The sequence below is a fragment of the Macaca fascicularis genome, chromosome 5, assembly GCF_037993035.2.
Source record: "Macaca fascicularis isolate 582-1 chromosome 5, T2T-MFA8v1.1".
Taxonomy (NCBI): domain Eukaryota; kingdom Metazoa; phylum Chordata; class Mammalia; order Primates; family Cercopithecidae; genus Macaca; species Macaca fascicularis.
The window spans coordinates 933,831-955,032 of record NC_088379.1 but is presented as its reverse complement, the minus strand read 5'-3'; the positions used below and the strand labels follow the sequence as shown (position 1 = coordinate 955,032).

At 56.4% G+C, this 21,202-nt stretch overlaps 1 protein-coding gene across 3 annotated transcripts in view; it reads left to right on the top strand.

The window, feature by feature from the left end:
- The window catches only part of GAK (cyclin G associated kinase), an 89,107-nt gene extending 69,245 nt beyond the window's left edge, over positions 1–19,862 (top strand). For 2 of the 3 annotated variants that reach the window (XM_045391989.2, XM_005554252.4), the window contains 9 exons: positions 1,698–1,844; positions 2,731–3,207; positions 3,620–3,790; positions 4,894–5,016; positions 10,032–10,148; positions 17,204–17,428; positions 18,113–18,261; positions 19,072–19,248; positions 19,365–19,862. In XM_045391989.2, coding sequence (XP_045247924.2) covers positions 1,698–1,844; positions 2,731–3,207; positions 3,620–3,790; positions 4,894–5,016; positions 10,032–10,148; positions 17,204–17,428; positions 18,113–18,261; positions 19,072–19,248; positions 19,365–19,466 — 1,688 coding nt within the window. In that variant the 3' untranslated portion in view covers positions 19,467–19,862. The remainder of the gene's footprint in view (positions 1–1,697; positions 1,845–2,730; positions 3,208–3,619; positions 3,791–4,893; positions 5,017–10,031; positions 10,149–17,203; positions 17,429–18,112; positions 18,262–19,071; positions 19,249–19,364) is intronic. The other variant, XM_005554253.4, reaches the window with a different exon arrangement.
- The last annotated feature ends 1,340 nt before the right edge of the window (positions 19,863–21,202 follow it).

Below are 21,202 nucleotides of genomic sequence, written 5' to 3'. Positions count from 1 at the left end.
TGTGTGCATTCGTGTGTACCGTGCATCTGTGTGTGTGCTGCGTGTGCATTTGTGTGTACCGTGCATGTGTGTGTGTGCTGTGTGTGCATTCATGTGTAACGTGCATCTGTGTGTGTGCATTCGTGTGTAATGTGCATCTGTGTGTGTGCATTCGTTTGTACTGTGCATCTGTGTGTGCTGTGTGTGCATTCATAGTACCCTGCATCTGTGTGTGTGCTGTATGTGCATTCATGTGTACCGTGCATCTGTGTGTGTGCTGTGTGTGCACTCGTGTGTACCGTGCATCTGTGTGTGTGCTGTGTGTGCATTCGTGTGTACCATGCATCTGTGTGTGTATTGATGTGTACCGTGCATCTGTGTGTGTGCTGTGTGTGCATTCATGCGTACTGTGCATCTGTGTGTGTGCTGTGTGCACATTCATGCGTACTGTGCATCTGTGTGTGTGCTGTGTGTGTATTCTTGTGTACCATGCCTCTATGTGCTGTGTGCATTCATGTGTACTCTGCATCTGTGTGTGTGCTGTGTGTGTATTCTTGTGTACCATGCCTCTATGTGCTGTGTGCATTCATGTGTACTCTGCATCTGTGTGTGTGCTGTGTGTGCATTCATGTGTACCATGCATCTGTGTGTGTGCTGTGTGTGCATTCGTGTGTACCATGCATCTGTGTGTGTGCTGTGTGTGCATTCGTGTGTACTGTGCATCTGTGTGTGTATTCATGTGTACTGTGCATCTGTGTGTGTTGTGTGCATTCATGTGTACCATGTATCTGTGTGTGTGCTGTGTGCATTCATGTGTACTGTGCATCTGTGTGTGTTGTGTGCATTCATGTGTACCGTGCATCTGTGTGTGCTGTATGCATTCATGTGTACTGTGCATCTGTGTGTGTGTGCTGTGTGTGCATTTGTGTACCGTACATCTGTGCGTGTGCTGTGTGTGCATTCGTGTGTACCGTGCATCTGTGTGCTGTGTGTGCATTCATGCGTACTGTGCATCTGTGTGTGTGCTGTGTGTATGTGTATCATGCCTCTGTGTGCTGTGTGCATTCATGTGTACTCTGCATCTGTGTGTGTGCTGTGTGTGCATTCATGTGTACCATGCATCTGTGTGTGCATTCGTGTGTACCGTGCATCTATGTGTGTGCTGTGTGTGCATTCATGTGTACCGTGCATCTGTGTGTGCATTTGTGTGTACCGTGCATCTGTGTGTGTGCTGTGTGTGCATTCATGTGTACCGTGCATCTGTGTGCGCATTTGTGTGTACCGTGCATCTGTGTGTGTGCTGTGTGTGCATTCATGTGTACTGTGCATCTGTGTGTGTGCTGTGTGCATTCGCGTATATCATGCATCTGTGTGTGTGCTGTGTGCGCAGTCATACGTACCGTGCATCTGTGTGTGCTTTCATGTGTACCCTGCGTCTGTGTGGCATTTGATGCCTCAGTGGTGTGTTCCTTGTGCATGTTCATATGTGCGTGTGTTGTGCCCCAGTGCACACCCATGGCCCAGAGCGGCATCCAAGTGGATAGCAGGCATCTGTTCACAGAGATCCCCTCCCCGTCATGTCACTGGCCTGCTTTACCGACAGCCTGGCCTGCCACTGTGCTGGCGCCCGACTGGCTGCACTTCCCAGCTCTGGGGTCAGTGCTGCCCTGAGGCTGCTGGCCAGTGCCGGTGCCCTGACGCCCTCCCTCTCCTGGCAGGGAAGCCGGAGCTCCCCCGGCAGCCCGGCTCCACGGCTCAGTATGATGCTGGGGCAGGTTCCCCGGAAGCCGAGCCCACGGACTCCGACTCACCGCCAAGTAGCAGCGCGGACGCCAGCCGCTTCCTGCACACACTGGACTGGCAGGGTAGGCAGCGTCCCTGGACCCGGCCTCTTGCAGAGGGCAGGCCCCTGGTCTGAAAGTGCCCCTGGGGCAGGGCAAGCGTCTTGGGAGACGGCCCTTGGGCAGAGCTGGGCTGCGTCACAGTGGGCTGTGCGCCCAGCACGTCAGCCTGTTCTTTAATGGCTCACGAGCTAAGAATGATTTCATGTTTTTTTAAAGGTGAATAAAAACAGAACGTGTCCACAAAGTCTGAAATACCCACCCTAGCTCTTCATCCCAGTCTGTGGGCCTGGGGAGACGGGCAGCACGGGCCATGCTGGCAGGGCCCCTGGGTACAAGGAAAGGGCTTGGGAAGAGGGACAGTCTGTCCCCACCCGGGGATCCCACATCTCTCTGCCCAAACCCCCCAGTGGGCTCCCAGCCCCTCCCCAGGCTTTTCAGGAAAACACCGGGCGCCGTCCCTGGACCTTGCCCCAGACACACCCCAAGGGATGCCCCTGCCACTTCCTGTCCCAGCACCCTTGGCCATCCCAGCAGGTCGTCCCTTCAGCCGCCTGTTCCCAGAGCCCCTCGATTGGTGTTCCTCCCCCCCAGTGCTGCCGTGTGGCCCCCACTCGACTCAGCCTTAGGCTCCACAGAGGCCCGGGTGGAGAGAGCTGCAGGCAGAGCCTTGAGGCAGAGGCTGGAGGTGGGTGCGCTGGAGACGCCTCAGGAACCCCCCCAGAAACTTCTGCAGCATGCGCCAAGGCCCTGGGCCGAGGAGGCACTGAAGGGCCACATGTGGGGACCCTGGTGCTTCTGCAGCACGCGCCAAGGCCCTGGGCCGAGGAGGCACTGAGGGGCCACGTGTGGGGACCCTGGTGCTGGCCATGTAGGCTCACCAGCCTGTGGTTTTGTTTCCTTTTCGCAGAAGAGAAGGAGGCAGAGACTGGTGCAGCAAATGCCTCTCCCAAGGAGAGCGAGTCTGCCCTGATGGAGGACAGAGACGAGAGCGAGGTGTCGGACGAAGGGGGTTCCCCGGTCTCCAGCGAGGGCCAGGAGCCCCGGGCCGATCCGGAGCCCCCCGGCCTGGCAGCAGGGCTGGTGCAGCAGGACGTGGCTTTTGAGGTGGGGACGCCAGCTGTGCTCCCGGAGCCTGTGCCACAGGAAGATGGGGTTGACCTCCTGGGCCTGCACTCCGAGGTGGGCGCAGGGCCAGCTGTAGCCCCGCAGGCCCTCCAGGCCCCCTCCAGCAACACCGACCTGCTCAGCTGCCTCCTTGGGCCCCCGGAGGCCACCTCCCAGGGGCCCCCGGAGGATCTGCTCGGCGAGGCCCCCCTGCTCCTGGCAAGCCCGGCCCCTCCCCTGAGCATGCAGAGCACCCCAGGAGGAGGGCCCCCTGCTGCTGGTACGTGTTTCTGTTCGACGGCGAAGGGCTTCACGGTGGATGAGAGATGAGGTTGAGTCATTCTCACTGCATGGGCATGTCTCGAAGGTGCCCGTAGGAAGGGAACTTGCCCTCCCCCCGCCTCCCCCAGGAGCACCCTCAGGGTCAGGGCTGGGGGCTGGTTCTGCGCTGCCCGCCTGAGCTCATGGGCCGGGAGCTGCCAGCTCCTCCGTCTCAGTGGCGTTGCCGCGTCCATGGGAAGGTCATCCTGAGGCGTGGGGCATGGGGAGCCCCTGGCTGACTGCCTCAGTGTCCCTGAGAGGGGTCTGGGCTGCCCAGCTGGAGTGGCCTCTTGGGTGGGCCTGACTCTAGAGCTGGGCTTTGTCCTCAGGCAACCAGGCTGAGTCCTCCCCATGCCCGCCTGTCCCCGCAGCTGACCCCTTTGGCCCGCTCCTGCTGTCTTCAGACAGCGACTCCCAGCCCTGCTCCAATCCTGATCTCTTCGGCGAATTTCTCAATTCGGACTCTGCGGCCGTCCCACCATCCTTCCCGTCTGCCCACAGTGCTCCGCCCCCGTCCTCCAGCGCTGACTTCCTGCACCTGGGTAAGCGCCTCTCGCCTGGCAGCCAGCTCCCCACGGCTTCCTCCCTCAGGACTGCAGCCTATAGTCGGAAGCAGACCTGCGGGTCTCAGGCAGTGGTGGGGCTGGACTGTGTGACCTCCGGGTGCCCTTCCTGGTGGTCCCAGGGTCCTGCAGGACGTCCCTGAGGTCAGGACGGATTGCTCCCTGCTCTGTCTCCCCAAACCATCCGCAAACCCAGAACAGGTTGTGGGTCCCTGCAGTGCCTCGGTCGTCTGTGCCTGGCACCAGGTGTTTCTCGAGGCCTCCTCAGGCCCAGGGCTTGCAGCTGTTGGCAGAGAAGGCCACCTGCACCCAGAGCTTGTGTGGGAACGAGAGGTCAGAGGGAGGCGGTTGGGGGTCCAGGATCCAGGAAGCTGGCCTGGTCCAAGTGCAGTGGGGGCCTTGGGACACTGTGTCCGTGGGGAGGAGGCTGGGTGTGGGGCAGAGCATGGCTTGTTTAGACAGGCCTGCGGGGCCAGGCCCCGGGACAGGGCTGGGCTGCCCCTCTAGTGCGGTCCTACGGGAAAGAGCCCCGGCTCTCTCTCCTGAGGAGATAGCAGCGTGATCCACAGTGATCCACAGTGCGCTCTGGGGTGATGATGGTGACCATTGCAGGATGGCTTGTGGGTGGACGTGTGCAGCGCAGCCTTACAGCCTGGGGTGGGTGCCGCCAGAGCCAGGGCAGACAGGACCTGCTGGGCCGTCTGTCTGCCGAAGGCAGCTCAGCCAGGTGGAGCCACTGCAGGCTTGGGTGGGTTTTAGGAGAGGCAGGAACACAGGCCGTGGGGATGGCTACAGAAAGTGGGGTCCTGGCAAACCCTTTGGATGGCACTGCGCAGATGCTGTTCTCAGCCTCGCCTGCGAGCTGCTCTGCCTGCTGGTGCCCCTGCATCCACACGCTCGGTTCTGTGTGATGTGGTGACTCCTCAGGGCCCATCAGGAAGAGGGAGGCCGTCAGCCCAGCCTCAGCTCAGCCTAGGTGCGAGAGGTGCCAGCTCCTGGGGCCCTGAGCACAGCCTGGCGCTCCGCCACATTGCCTACTGCTGAGACACCAAATGTGCTCTCTTCCGATTCCTCCTTCCCAGGGGATCTGCCAGGAGAGCCCAGCAAGATGACGGCCTCGTCCAGCAACCCAGACCTGCTGGGAGGATGGGCTGCCTGGACTGAGACGGCAGCGTCGGCAGTGGCCCCCACGCCAGCCACGGAAGGTATGACTACCACCCACCGAGGACAGGGCATGCAGGACATGCAGCTGCTGTGGCCCGTCTCTGTTTCACACTTACCCGTAACAGTGCCTTTTGCGCAGGGAAGGACGGAAGGGCTGGGGCGTGCTCAGTGGTGCGGGCTCCACACCCAAGGCTGTGGTACGGCTGCAGTGGCCTCACTCACCCGGTGTGACTGGGGTACGTGGGGACACAGACTCGGCCTCCCAGAGCTGCAGCGGGTCCTGAGCATCAACAGCGCCCCCGAGGCGGCCTTCTCCCACCAGCAGGGCGTCTGCGTTTGTGATGCGATCTCATGCCCCGCACTCTGTGGACCACCTGGTTTTTACGCCTGTAGTGCCCCGTGGCTGTTCCCTCCTGAAGGGGTTTGTGAGTGAGGCTGACCCCACGAGTCTTGTTTCGGTGTTGCGGCCGACATCCCGTGCCCTGTCAGGAACGGGGTCACGTACAGCAGTCCGTGTTTGTGAGCATCTGTCCTTCCCGTCACCCTGGAGCCTGCCCTCCCGTGACGTCTCTATTAGCACGGATGCTTATGTTGCAGCTGCGTCTCGGGCCAGCCTCAGCGATGTCGCGGGTTTGCTTCCAGACCACAAAGCCAGTACCCCTGGAAAGCCAGTCAGATTTTGTTTTCCCAGTAAACATAAAAGTTACGGACTTTTTGTGTGTGGGTTTTTTTTGGTTTTGGGGTTTTGTTTTTGAGACAGGGTCTTGCTCTGTCACCCAGGCTGGAGCATAGTGGCACGATCTCCACTCACTTCAGCGTTGACCTCCTGGGCTCAAGCGATCCTCCCACCCCAGCCTCCTCAATAACCTTGGCTGCAAGCATGAGCCACCAGGCCCAGCTAAGTTGGAGATTTTTTTTGTAGAGACAAAGTTTTGCCGTGTTGCTCAGGCTGGTCCAGAACTCCCGGGCTTAGGCGATCCACCCACCTCAGCCTCTCAGGGTGCTGGGATTACAGGCATGAGCCACTGCACCCAGCTAACGCTTCTGTTTACATTATACTGTAGTCTGGTTTTTTGTTTGTTTTTGATTTTGGGGGAGACGGAGTCTTGCTCTGTTGCCCAGGCTGGAGTGCAGTGGCATGATCTCAGCTCACTGCAACCTCTGCCTCCTGGGTTCAAGCGATTCTCCTGCCTCAGCCTCCTGAGTAGCTGGAATTACAGGCGCCTGCCAACAAGCCTGCCTAATTTTTGTATTTTTAGTAGAGACAGGGTTTCACTATGTTGCTCAGGCTCGTCTTGAAGTCTTGACCTTATAATCCACCCCTCTCGGCCTCCCAAAGTGCTGGGATTACAGGCATGAGCCACCATGCCTGGCCGTAGTCTGTTAAGTGTGCAATAGCATTATGTCTAAAAAATAAATATAGTTACCTTGATTTAGAAATACTTCATTGCTAAAAATACTCATGATCCTAATCTTGCTGGTGGGGGTCTTGCCTCAGTGTGGACAGCTGCTGACTGCTCAGGGCGTTGATTCCTGAAGGCTGGGGTGGCTCTGGCAGTTTCTGAAAATAAGACGATGAAGTTTGACATACGATTGTCTCTCCCTTTCACAAAAGGTTCCCTGTGGTGTGCGGTGCTCTTGGGTAGTGTTTTAACCACATGGAGCTTTTCCCATCGTCTCAAAGCTGCCACTGCTGTATCAATAAGTTTACGAATATTCTAGACCCTTGGTTTCATTTCAGTGTTCACAGCATCTTCACCAGGACTAGATTCCGTCTCAGTAAACTGCTTTCTTTGCTCATCCATAAGAAGCAACCCTCATCTGTTCAGCTTTCATCCTGAGATTGCAGTGATTCGGTCCCATCTGCAGGCCCCACTTCTGATTCTAGTTCTCTTGCTGTTTCCACGACATCTGCAGTGACTTCCTCCACTGAAGTCTTCAACTCCTCATAGCCATCCTTGAGGGCTGAGATCAGCTTCTCCCAAACTCCTGTTCATGTTGCTGTTGTAACCTCTTCCCATGAATCGTGAATGTTCTTAATGGCATCTAGAATGGTGAATCCTTTCCAGAAGGTTGTCAGTGAACTTTACCCAAATCCATCAGAGGAATCTGTGGCCGCTGTAGCCTTAGAAATGTGTTTCTGAAATAGTGAGACTTGGAAGTCGACACGACTCCTTGGTCCAAGGGCTGCAGAACGGGTGTTGTGTTAGCAGGCACGAAGGCAGCGTGACTGTCCGCGTACTCCTCTGTCAGAGCTTTCAGGGGACCAGCTGCGTTGTCGGGATTGTCAGCAAACAGTCGCATTTTGAAAGGAATCTTTTTTCTGAGCTGTAGGTCTCAACAGTGGACTTAAAATATTCCACAAACCGTGCTGTACACCATCTGGCTGCCATCCAGGCTTTGCTGTGTCGTTTCTGTAGCACAAGCCAAGTCAATTTAGAGTCATTTTTAAGGGCACTGGGTTTTTTGAATGAATGAGCACTATTCGTTTAAAGCCACCATCTGCATTAGACCTTCACAAGAGAGGCAGCCTGTCCTGTGAGGCCTTAGAGCCAGGCATTGACTTCTCTAGCTATGAAAGTCACAGATGGCGTCTTCTTCCCATACAAGGCCGTCTCATCTACGTGGAGAGTCTGGCAGGTGCAGCCCCTTCCTCAGTGGTCTCAGCGGATCTTAGCGGGTGACTTAGGCCGTCTCGTCTGCGTGGAGTCTGGCAGCCCCTTCCTCAGTGGTCTCAGCGGATCTTAGCGGGTGACTTAGGCCGTCTCGTCTGCGTGGAGTCTGGCAGCCCCTTCCTCAGTGGTCTCAGCGGATCTTAGCGGGTGACTTAGGCCGTCTCGTCTGCGTGGAGTCTGGCAGCCCCTTCCTCAGTGGTCTCAGCGGATCTTAGCGGGTGACTTAGGCCGTCTCGTCTGCGTGGAGTCTGGCAGCCCCTTCCTCAGTGGTCTCAGCGGATCTTAGCGGGTGACTTGCTGCATGCAGCTTCCCCATCAGCGCGTGCTGCTTCACGTTGCGTTTGTATGTCGCAGAGATGGCGTCTTTCCTTCAGCCTCAGCCCCTGCTGGCTTCACTCTTCTTCTGCAGCGTCCTCACCTCTTTCCGCCTTCGTAGAATTGAAAGAGTTGAGACCTTGCTCTGGATTAGGCTTTGGCTTAGGGGGATGTTGTGGCTGGTTTGACCTTTTCTCCAGATCACTCGAACTTCCTCTGTATCAGCAACGGGGATGTTTTGTTTTCTTATCATTTGTGTGTTCACTGGAGTGGCGTAATTTCCTTCAGGAACTTTTCCTTTGCATTCACAACTTGGCTTGCTGGTGCAAGAGGCCTAGCTTTTAGCTTATCTCGACTTTTTTTTTTTTTTTTAGAGACAGGGTCTTGCTCTGGCTGGAGTGCAGTGGCACAATCATGGCTCACTGCAGCCTCAACCTCCTGGGCTCAAGGGATCTTCCCACCTCAGCCTCCCGGGCAGCTGGGACTACAGGCACTTACCACCATGCCCAACTAATTTTTTTAATTTATTTTTTGTAGAGATAGGGTCTTGCCGTGTTGTCCAGGCTGACCTTGAACTCCTGGGCTCAAGCACTCTCCTGCCTCAGCCTCCCACCGTGCTGGGAACACAGGCATGAGCCACTGTGCCCAGCCTCCTTCTGCTTTTGACATGCCTCCCTCACTAAGCTCAGTTGTTCCTAGCTTTTGATTTCAAGTGAGACACTTGCAACTCTTGCGTTCACTTGAATGCTTATAGGCCATTGTAGGTTCTGAGTTGGCCTAAATTCAGTATGGTTGTGTCTCGGGGAATAGGGAGGCTTGAGAAGGAGCGAGACGGGGAGCGGCTGGTCTGTGGAGCAGCCACAGCACACTGTCAGTTCAGCTCACCGTCTTCTATGGGCACAGTTCATGGCACCCGAAAACGATTAGAGCAGCATCCTCAGCTCATGGAACACAGATCACCAAAGCAGATACAATCATCAAGAAGTTTGAAATATCATTAGAATTCCCAAAATGGGGCACAGGGACACAGAGTATGCATGGTGCGGGGAAAATGGTGCCGGTAGACTTGCCGGGCGGAGTTGCCACAGCCCTCAGCGGGTGGAACACACACTGTCCACAGAGCCCCGGGAGGCACAGCGCACGGCGCACCAGGGCCTGGGTGCCTGTCCCCTCGAGTGTGCTTCCGGACGTCTTTGCCCTGGGGCAGCTCCCGTCTCCAGTTTGTCTCCTGGTTGGATGATCACTGTGAAGGTATCTCGCCGGTTTGATTTCTTTCTTATGAATGAGGTTGACTCTTAGTTTGCGTGGTTTTGGTTATGTGTATTTCTTTTGAGAATCATTTCATGTTCTTTGCTCATTTTTGGCCTCAGGAATTCATCTTTTTCCTCAAGTAGATCCACGAGGGCTGTTTATACATGAAGAGCCTGGTTTTAATGACTGCATGGCACTCTATCAAGGAGCTCTACAACTGCTGTTTTTTTGTTTTTTTGTTTTTTTTGGAGACAGAGTCTCATTCTGTCACTGGGGCTGAGTGCGGTGGCATCACTCGGTTCCCTGCCGCCATCAACCCCTGGGCTCAAGCGATCCGCCCACTGCAGCCCCCCTGGGTAGCTGGGACCACACACATGTGCCACCGTGCCTGGTTGATTTTTTTATTTTTTGTAGAGATGGTCTTTCTATGTTGCCCAGCCTGTATTTTATGATTTTATACTTAGGATATTCTCAAACTTTTGTTATTATAAAGAATATCATGAAGAACATTCCTAATTTTAGATGGATTCCAAGAAGTGGCACTGCAGAATAACAAGTCATAATGATATGAACATGGTTTGGTTCTGGGTGTGCGTTGTGAAGCTGTTTTCCCCGAGGAGCAGTGTGGGGTGTGGAGGCAGCGTCCACCACATGCGCCTCTGTCCTGGCTGGTCTCCTGCACACAGGCCGTGCAGGTGCCAGCTCTCAGGCAGGAGTGAGGCTGTCACGTCGTAAGGAGGAGCGATCGGAGGTCCCAGGAGGGTGTGTTTCGCTTCAGGTGGTGCTTGTTCTAACGCCCTGTGCCCCTTTTCCAGGCCCCCTCTTCTCTCCTGGAGGTCAGCTGGCCCCTTGTGGCCCTCAGGCCAGCTGGACCAAGTCTCAGAACCCGGACCCATTTGCTGACCTTGGCGACCTCAGCTCCGGCCTCCAAGGTAACGTGGAGGGTACATTGCGGGTGTGGAAGCTGTTTCCTTGTAGGAGATTTATTCTTGTCTGTCTGACTCTGAGCTGCCCAAAGTGAAGTCTTTGCCTCTGTTCACCAAGACCCCTAGCCCAGAGCACAGTGACCCCAAGGGGACAGCGTGTCTGCACCTGTTCTAGGCGACTGCCAGCTGGCAGGCTACAACCAGGGGTTGCTGACACTGGCACTGCTGCCAGCCCCCACCCGCATTGTGGTGCCTGATCCATCCTGCCCTCAGGGCTGTGGGGGCCATCTGGGAAGCGGGGTCTCCACATGGAAGTGGGGTGTGGCTGGGCTCTGCTCAGTCCCTGCGGCTGTGCTCAGAGCGTGCTGGCCGTTGGCCACAAGAACCCAGCCCACCGTCTCCGGTCCCATGTCTGCCTCAGGCCTGGCCTGGGCACTGTGGTCTGAGTCTCTGGTCCCGTGTCTGCCTCAGGCCCTGCCCGGGCGCTGTGGCTTCGAGTCTCCTTGGGCTGACCTGACGCCCCTGAGTCTCTGGGTTCATTTCCAGGATGTGTCTCCCTGGGGTCCCTGTGGCTTCTCAGAAGCAGCATCGGCGGCGGGGGGACGATCATCTGAAGGGGCCTCCTATGCACTCGCTTGGCTGTCGGGTGGAATCCTGGGTGGGAAGTGGCTCCACCTTAGGATGCTTATTGGTGCCGGTGACCCCCGGACTCTCCAGCATGCAGCCCCCGGGCAATGGCGTCTGCTCCTGCCAGAGCCTGGCGGACTGTGCTGGGGCTCCCTCCAGCCTCAGGCTGGGCACCTTACCTGCTCAGCTCCAGGAGCATTTCCCATCTCTTCCTCATTTCTCCTGTCCGTCCCTGAGTGCCTCAAATTCCTGTGAGCAGATGTCGGTGTCAGATCTCTAGGGCCGGCCTCGAGTCCTCACTCTGCCCTCCCAGGCTGGCCTCGAGTCCTCACACCTGCCGGGCTGGCCTCGAGTCCTCACACCTCCCGGGCTGGCCTCGAGTCCTCACACCTCCCGGGCTGGCCTCGAGTCCTCACACCTCCCGGGCTGGCCTCGAGTCCTCACACCTCCCGGGCTGGCCTCGAGTCCTCTGCTCTCGCAAGCTTGCATCTGAAGTGCCTTCTATTCTGTCATGAAGTCCCAAGAGTTTTTTCATCTTTAAATGTTCTTTTTATGTTTGGGATGGTTTTGGGGATTTATTGTGACTTTTGAGGACGTCTGTGAGTGTTACTGTCGTTGTTGTTTTGTATATTCTTTCCCTTTGTGGCCTCTGTCTTGGGTTGTCTGAGAGCACGGTGGGGTTACGGGGGCCGCGCCCTCGGGAGGAGACCTGTGTGTGCCTTGACTGCCCTGGGTGGCCAGCACTGGGGCAGAAGGAGTGGACTCCCAGGGAGCCCTCTTGTCTGTGTCCTAGACACAGCCCCAGCCCTCTGACTGCTGGCTTGGTGGGCAGCCTGAGACCATCCTGCCTTCTGGGAAGACAGCAGTTCTGAACAAAGCAAAGCTGATACAACTGAAGGAACAAATGGACAAACCCAAATCATAGCTGGTGACGTCAGCACTGCTGTCCCCACACGTGACAGAACAGCTGTCCCGAAGGCTACGAGGATGCAGAGGGCAGAGGCACCAGCCAGGGCCCACTAGCTGCGACACGGACCTTTCCACGCACCGTGGGAGCCTCCTCCACACAGGCCCTGTCCTCAGAGAACTAGGATTCTGCAGTGTGCTCTCTGACCACAGTAAAATAGAACGGAAGAATCTTCACACTTGGGAACAAAACGACACACTTTAAAATGACACCTGGGCCAGAGAGGAGGTCTCGAAGGAAACGATGTGTGGACCTGAGAGAAGATGCAGGTGCAGCCTGGGAAAGCCCAGGGCCCCGCCAGGCAGTGCGGAGACACCCCCAGCCGTGGGTGCTTGCTGTGGAAAGGCTGGAATGCCCCAGCAGTAACCTGAGCTCTCCACACAAGACGTTTGGGTGGGGGGGGGAGCAAAATAAACCTACAGCAAGCAGAAGGAAAGAAGGAGGAGCCACGGGCAGTACAGTGGAACGCAGAGACGGCCAGTTCCGAAGCCCACAGACCTCTCCTGGGACTGGCAGGAAGAGTGACCCAGGTCATTGATACAGGGGACGGTGCAGGAGGCACCGCTGCAGACCCCGCAGGCTCTACCAGGGTCACGGGTGCAGGCGCAGCTGTGCAGTGTGCTTGACAACTTACGTGAAATTGACAAATTCCTCAAAACCAGTTACTGCCACAACTTACCCAGTATCAAGTAGCTCCTTTGAAAAATTCTATCAATACAAAGAAAATAAATTCATAATTAAAAACTTCCCAAAAAGGAAACCTGCGGACCCACCCGGGCCATTGGAGAATTTCACCGAATGTTGAGAGAACGCCAGTTCCACCCTTTTGCAGGAAGCAGGAGAGAGGGAGCTCTTTCTAATTGATTTTACGAAGCTCACGCTATCACCCGGAAACCAAAATCAGACAGAAACAGTACCGAAAAGGGAAACTGGGCCCATATTCCGCATGAGTATACACACAGATCCTCAACCAAACTTTAGCAGATAGACTTTATCAGTATACAAAGAGAATTCTACACCAAGATCAAGTAGGATTTATTCCAGGAATATAAGGCTGACATTTCAGAATTGGTTAACAAACTCTATTTAGGTTGCCGCAAAAGTAATTGTGGTTTTGCCATTGAAAGTGATAGCAAAAGCCGCAATTACTTTTGCACCAACCCAATACCATATTAACCAACTGAAGAGTCATGTGATCACATCAACAATGCAGAAAAGGCTTTTAACAAAATTCAGCACCTTTTTATGATAACACTGTCAGTGAACCAGTAATGAGCAGAACGTCATCAACTTGGTAACAGGCATGTATAGAAACCCACAGCCAGGCCAGGCGCAGTGGCTCACACCTGTAGCCCCAGTGCTTTGGGAGGCCAATGTGGGAGGATTTCCTCAACCCGGGAGTTTGAAGTCAGGCTGGGCAATATAGTGAGACCCCTGTAAGAATGAGCCAGGTGTGGTGGTGAGCACCTGTGGTCCCAGCTACTCAGCCAGCTGAGGCGGGAGGATCACTGGGATCGCTTGAGGTCAAGGCTGGACTGGGCTTACTGCATCACTGCACTCCAGTCTGGGCGGCAGAGCAAGACTGTGTCTCAAAAACAAGAAACCTGCAGCCAACATCTTTTTTTTTTTTTTTTTTTTTTTTTTTTTTTTTGAGACAGAGTCTTGCTCTGTTGCCCTGGCTGGAGTGCAGTGGCATAATCTCGGCTCACTGCAACTTCCGCCTCCCAGTTTCAAGCAATTCTCCCACCTCAGCCTCCCGAGTAGCTGAGATTACAGGCACACGCCACCACACCCAGCTAATTTTTGTATTTTTAGTAGAGACGGGGTTTCACCATGTTAGCCAGGATGGTCTCGATCTCCTGACCTCAAGTGATCCGCCTGCCTCAGCCTCCCAAAGTGCTGGAATTACAGGTGTGAGCCACCACACCTGGCCAAGCCAATATCATTTTTAACCGTCCTCCTAAAATCAGGAACAGGGCGGGAGTGTCTTTTCTCTACTTCTACTTGTCGAAAGTCACAGCTGCTGCCATTTGGCAAGAAAAGGAGGTCAAAGTGACACGCACTACAAAGGGAAAAATAAAATTGCTCCTGTCTGCAGATGACATGATTGTCTGTGCAGGAACTCTCAAGGAATCTACAAAGATCTTAGAACTATGAGTTCAGTAAGGTCACAGGATACGAGATCGACACACAAAAATCTGTCGTGTTTCTGTTTACTTGTAATTATACAAAGAAGGCAACATTTAAAACAGAACCATTTACAATCACCTTTTTTTTTAAAAAGAAAAAAATAAACATTTGGTATAAATCTGACCAGACATGTCTAGGGCTTGTATCGGGTGGGACTGTAAAACCAACTGTGGCAAAAAAGACCAGAGGAGATGCGAGTGAAGGGACGAACGCTGCCCTCACGGCCTGAGGCTCCCGAGTAAGGTGTCCGTTCTCCTGTGCGCATCTGTAGCCTAACGCGGTTCCTGCCAATGCCTCAGCAGGGATTTTCCTAGATACAAATGAGCTTATCGTACAGTGTATTTGAAAGACAGATGGACTAGATGCCTGGATTTTTTCTTTTTTTTCTTTTTTTTTTTTTTTTGAGACGGAGTCTTGCTCTGTCGCCCAGGCTGGAGTGCAGTGAGGCGATCTTGGCTCACTACAAGCTCCACCTCCCGGGTTCACACCATCCTCCTGCCTCAGCCTCCCGAGTAGCTGGGACCACAGGCGCCCGCCGCCACGCCTGGCTAATTTTTTTGTATTTTTAGTAGAGATGGAGTTTCACCGTGTTAGCCAGGATGGCTTCGATCTCCTGACCTCATGATCCACCCGCCTCGGCCTCCCAGAGTGCTGGGATTACAGGCATGAGCCACCGCACCCAGCCTCCCGCAGTGCTGGGATCACAGGCGTGAGCCGCCGCGCCCTGCCTCCCACAGTGCTGGGATGACAGGCGTGAGCCACCGCGCCCGGCCTTGCCTGGAATATTTTTGTAATGGAAAAATGACATGGGAGAAGTCATTCTTCCTGGCTTTGAGGCTTAGTCTGAAGCCACAGAAATCAACATTGCGGTGATGGCAGAGAGACACGTCTGTGGAGAGAAGAGAGGACTCAGAAATAGGCCACACAAGAGAGACCAGCGGAGCTTTGACAGAGGCAGGAAACCCATTCATCAGATGGTGCTGGGTAGCTGTAGGCAAGCCCTTAGCCCACATTGTACAGAGCAGCTCAACAGAATCAGCCAGAGATCGAAACGTAAAACCGCAGGGCCTTTATAAAGGAGAAAACCTTTGTGGCCTGGGGCTGGGCAGCGTTCGTAGACTCACCACCCGAATCACACCCATAAGAGGACAGATGGACACAACTTCAGAGCTCTGGGCATCTGAGCTACGGACTGGGAGAAGCTATTTCCAAACCGCCTATTTGACAAAGGACTCATGTACAGAATATAAAAATACAGTCAAAAACAAACCCGAAAGCAATCCAGTTAGAAAATGGGCAAGAGAAGGCCAGGCACAGTGGCTCACGCCTGTAATCCCAGCACTTTGGGGGGCCGAGGTGGGCGGATCACAAGGTCAAGAGATCGAGACCAGCCTGGCCAACATGGTGAAACCCCGTCTCTACTAAAAATACAAAAATTAGCCGGGCGTGGTGGCGATGCCTGTAATCCCAGCTACTCGGGAGGTTGAGGCAGGAGAATCTCTGGAACCCAGGAGGCAGAGGTTGCGGTGAGCCAAGATTGCACCATTGCACTCTAGCCTGGGCGACAGAGCAAGACTCTGTCTCAAAAAAAAAAAAAAAATGGGCAAGAGACATGAAGACACTTCCAGCACATCGACGTCCGATGGGCGGGAAGCACAGGCCGAGACACCCGGCATTATGCCAGTGCAGAGGATGGAGCACGGGGGAGGATGGAGCGTGGGGGAGGATGGGGTGCGGGGGAGGATGGGGTGCGAGGGAGGACAGGGCACGGGGGAGGACGGCACGCGGGGGAGGACGGGGCACGGGGGAGGACAGACTGCGTCTCTTGCATTGCCGGGGGATGAGCCACGTGTCTCTCGTTGCCGGGGGATGAGTCGCGTCTCACGTGTTGCTGGGGACCAACCGCGTGTCTCTCGCGTTGCCGGGGGACGAGCTGCTGAAGCGGCAGGGTCACTCTATAGAACAGGCGGTCGTTTTTCTCCTAAGCTAAACACAGCTACTGAGCTACGGTGGGACATAGGCATTTATCCCAGAGAAATGGAAACTCATTCACGCAAAAGTCCGTAACAGGCATTCAAAGATGTGTTTGCTGTAGCCAAACAGTGGAATCAGCCCGGGTGTCCTACAGGTGAACAGTTGAGTAGGTGCCAGGCTAGAGGCTGCAGCTGTCAGTTCCGTTCTAGAACATAACTAAGAAGACAGCCCGGGCGTGGCGGCTCACACCTACCATCCCAGCCCTGTGGGAGGTGAGGCCAGCGGGTCTCTGAGCCTAGGAGTTTGAGACCAGCCATAGTGAGACCTTGTCTCCAAAGAAAAAAAAGATGACAGAACCATAGTGAAGCATCCAGGTCGTGATTGCTGTGGTGCTGAATCTGCGTGCGATCAGTGGCGTGGCCCTGCACACACATAACACAAGTCCAGCTGGCCACATCTGATGGCCTCTAGGTGGTGCGGCTGCCTGGGCTCAGTGCTTCTCTGAGGTTGTGAGAGATGCCCTCCCTGGGGGATGCTGGGCGCAGGTGCTCAGGGTTTTTACAGCTTCCTGCTATTTTAATTATTCCAAAATAATAAGTTAAAGGATCAGGCCAGGCATGGTGGCTCATGCCTATAATCCCAGCACTTTGGGAGGCCGAGGCAGGCAGATGACAAGGTCAGGAGATCGAGACCGTCCTGGCTAACATGGTGAAATCCCGTCTCTACTAAAAATACAAAAAAAATTAGCCAGGGGTAGTGGCGGGCACCTGTAGTCCCAGCTAATCAGGAGGCTAAGGTGGGAGAATGGTGTGAACCTGGGAGGTGGAGCTTGCAGTGAGCCAAGATCCCACCACTGCACTCCAGCCTGGGCGACACAGCGAGACTCCATTGCAAAAAAAAAAAAAAAAATTAAAGGATCAGCCCTGATTTGATGTTCTCCGAGAGGCAGTGGCCCTCCAGGACGCTACAGATGTGGGGACACGGCCCCCAGCCCCCGTGGACAAGTCCCGGGTCTGCCTTGGCTCATGGGGGTAGGGGTGCTGCCTCCACAGCTGCCCTGTCCTGGCGTCTGCCCTCCACCCAGAATGTTCCTGTCGCCCCAGTACCTGGCCTGTGCGGCCAGTCCCTGGAGACCTTCACACATGTAGGTGGAGCCGGCACCTCTGTCCGGACGGCCTCGGGTGATCAATGTTGTGTTCTGCAAACCTGTGTTTTCCAATAAACATGGTGTTCCGAGTTCTAGAAACGGCGGTTGCCCCGCACGGACAACCAGATGCCGAGTTTCTGACCTCCGTCTCCACAGGCTCACCAGCTGGATTCCCTCCTGGTGGCTTCATTCCCAAAACGGCCACCACAGCCAAAGGCAGTGGCTCCTGGCAGACAAGTCGGCCGCCAGCCCAGGGCGCCTCATGGCCCCCTCAGGCCAAGCCGCCCCTCAAAGCCTGCACACAGCCAAGGCCTAACTATGCTGCGAACTTCAGTGTGATCGGGGCACGAGAGGAGCGGGGGGTCCGCGCACCCAGCTTTGGTGAGTCCCCCACTCTCTGTTGCTGTGGAGTTTGCAGAGACCGCCCTGAACTGGCTAAAGGTAGAACCTGTGTTTTCTTCAACTCGGAGCCCAGTCCTGGGACAGGCATGGCCGAGCCACTCAGAGAAGGACGCAGTTTCTGATGTGTGTCCGCTGGTCTCTCTCTGGGTCAGGCCTCTGGGTCCCTCTTGTTCCAGTGACACCCGCTTGACCTGTTTTTAACAAATGGCCTTTGCAACCCTGTCTTGTCTTCCCTCTTCTTTTCTGTGGAGGCATTAGGGTGGTAGCCCTATCCCCGGGGGCAGCGGGTGGAATTGGGCCTGTGTGTCTCTGCAGAAAGTTTCTGTTCTTAGCTGGGCTTCGCGGCTCACGCCTGTAATCCCAGCACTTTGGAGGCTGAGGCGGGCAGATCGCTTGAGCCCAGGAGTTCAAGACCAGTCTGGGCAACAGTGAGACCTCCTCTCTACAAAAATTGTGAAAATTTAGCCGGGCGTGGTGGCGCGTGCCTGTGGTCCCAGGTATTTGGGAGGCTGAGACAAAAGGATCACTTGAGGACTCAGTGATCCTCCCTTGGCCTTGGGAGGCCGAGGCTGCAGAGCGCCGAGATCGTGCCATTGCACTCTGGCCTAGGCGACAGAGTGGAGACCCTGTCTCAAACAAAAAAAAGTTTCTGTTCTTTTCTAGCTCAAAAGCCAAAAGTGTCTGAGAACGACTTTGAAGATCTGTTGTCCAATCAAGGCTTCTCCTCCAGGTCTGACAAGAAGGGGCCAAAGACCATTGCGGAGATGAGGAAGCAGGACCTGGCTAAAGACACAGACCCGCTCAAGCTGAAGGTGGGTGGGTGGGCAGCTCTTACTGGGAGCCCAGAGGCCTCAACCCAGGGCCCCTGGAGAATCTGCTGTGCCACACGGAGCCAGCGTCTCCAGCCAGGGACCTGTCACTGCCAATGGGCCTGGCAGCCCTCGAGGACAGGGCGGCCTGAGGCCTGGTGGGCAGGACAGAGTCAGGCCCCAGGCCGTGCTGCTCCCCGTGTGCCCAGATGACTCAGCGCTGATGGGGGCGGGCATTACAGGAGTCAGTGCCCCCCGGGTGTCTGCAGAGACTGTCGAGGGCAGGCATCTCCTGGGGGCTGCACTGGGCGCTGAGCCTCCCAACCTAGGGCGCTCACTGGGGGTGAGGGTGCAGCAGTCAGGGTGTCCCTGCGCCGGCCATGAGACGTGCCCTGCTGTGTGGCTTGGCCGATGGCCAGCTCTACAGGCCACATGCGCCTGTGACCTTGGGGTCCTTTCACAGGCACCAGGGACCTTCCCTTTCTCCCTCTGAGTCTGGGGCCTGGGATGGGCCAAGGGGTTGCACCACCAGAACCAGCGTTTGTGTCCCCAGTGAACATCTGGCTGAGACCTGGGTGTCTGTCCCAGCCTCTGGCCCCAGGCCCTGGAACACGAAGGCCCCCGGCCCTGTGTCGTCCGGAGTCGGCTCTGTGTAGTTGAGGGCGGGGCGTGCAGTGGGACTTTGTCTGTGAGCTGGGCTGAGCCCACCCCACGTGACCAGGCACTTCCTCGGCATCATGCCTCAGTTTCCCCAGTGCAGAGGAGGAGGGCAGGCAAGCACCCAGGGCTCAGCAAGCTCCGTGTCTCCCGTAGCTCCTGGACTGGATTGAGGGCAAGGAGCGGAACATCCGGGCCCTGCTGTCCACGCTGCACACAGTGCTGTGGGACGGCGAGAGCCGCTGGACGCCCGTGGGCATGGCCGACCTGGTGGCCCCGGAGCAGGTGAAGAAGCACTACCGCCGCGCGGTGCTGGCCGTGCACCCCGACAAGGTGAGCAGAGCTGTCGGGCGGCTGCTGGAGGCCTTCGGGGGTGGGTCGCGGGGAGATCCTGCCCTGGCCGCCCACGCATGCTTATAAGAGGCGCTTACACCGCCCATCACCCACAGGCCGCGGGGCAGCCGTATGAGCAGCACGCCAAGATGATCTTCATGGAGCTGAATGACGCCTGGTCAGAGTTTGAGAACCAGGGCTCCCGGCCCCTCTTCTGAGGCCGCAGTGGTGGTGGCTGCGCACACATCTCCACAGCTTGGGAGCTGTCGTGGGACCTGGGTCCCCACCGTGAGGGCCCCATGGGCGACGGCAGATGTGGCCAGAGTGGGGCTCCGAGCCCCGGGTCACCGCCTGCCCAGCATTCCAGGCACAGGAAGAGAAAGCATTCCAAAGCCTCTGATTGTTGTTTCCTTTTTCTCCTCCCGAAGGAACAGCTGATTCATGCTCCTCCCACAGTTGTCACATCTGTGATTTATTTGGTGTTTCCGGCGTGGCCTCTGGAGCACCAACACATGGTGAGCCCCGCGGCTGGTGCTCATGGGCCCTGGTGTTTGCACCGCACTTTGTAATCAGTCCCGTGGTTGTCTGTACAGAATTAAACTATTTTCCGATGACTGCTGTCTCCAGTGTGGATCTGCTCGTCCAGGAGCCGTTCACCAGCTGGGGCGCAGGACTGTGCTTCCTCAGCAACCTTGCTGTGGCTGGATTGTTGCAGGGCCTGAGTGGAGAGGAGAAGAGGGTCCCGGGGCTGCAGGGGCTCTGGGCAGCTCTAGAGGACCATGGAGCCCAGCCAGGGCAAGGCCAATGGTGGGGGCCCCTGCAGTCCCCAGACCCCACCTCCTCCACTCCGTCCCCACCCCTCGGCCCCAGGACTCCTCTCTCCTCTCCACTTGGCCCCTGCCCCTGGGCCCTGGACCTGGGAGCAAAGGTGGGCTCCACACTGCCCCTGTGCTAACCCCGCAGGGCCAAGGCAGCGTCCGGGCTTTCGGGCGGCTGGAGGACCAGGGGCCCGTGGAAGGAGAAGGTGACCGTGGCCAGCTCCCACCCCACAGCAGACTCGAGGAGGCCCTGAATCACACAGCACTGAACTCACAGCCAGGCTCTTCCTGTTTTCAGAGAATAATGACTTTACATTTGCTATGCACCCGCCACTATTTTTAGCTCTTTTAAAAAATAATGAGAACTTAAATAGGTGCTGAGATTTTCACATCAAAGTTGTCTGGATTCCGGCTCCAGGTCTGGCCACCCCGACTCAGACGCTCCTGCTCTGGGGGCAGCTCAGGCCACGCTCCCTCTGGGCTCTCCAGCCTCAGCCCTGTGCTGTGCGGCCCCCTCCTCTCCTGCTGCCGCCCACGTCACACCCAAGCTCCAAACTAATCCCCCAGCCCCTGCCCCTCCCTCGCCCCAGACCCTTAACTCTGAAAGCTCGGGTCCCTTCTCCCCACCAACCTCCCATGGCCTGTGGCAAACCCAGCCACCCTGCCTGGACAAGCGAGTGCACCTCCCTCTGGCTGGCCCCACAGCCTTCCTCTGTCAGGGGCTTGAGCCTCTGGTTGTGTGTGGAGGGCAGCGGGTGGCCGGTCTAGGCTGGGCTGAGATTGTGGAGGATGGAGGAGGGTGTGGAGGGCAGCAGGTCACCGGTCCGGGATAGGCCGAGATGGAGTGCATGGAACAGAGGCCAGGACGGTGGAGTCTGGGTTGCAGGACAGGAAAACCCCCATCCAGGCTGACCCAGCTCAGAAGGGAGCCTGCGGCCCACACCTGGCCACGCTACTGCCAGAATTTCTCCTCTTCCAACCGCTCAGCTCAGCATGGAGACACGCAGGTGCACAGGCATGTACAAGCCGCGCGCGCACACAGACATGGCTGCACAAGGTCACACACGGTGCTACCCAGACACCCACACGTGAAAAGCCCAGGATGCACCATCTTCCCAGCCGGCCACTGGCCTGAG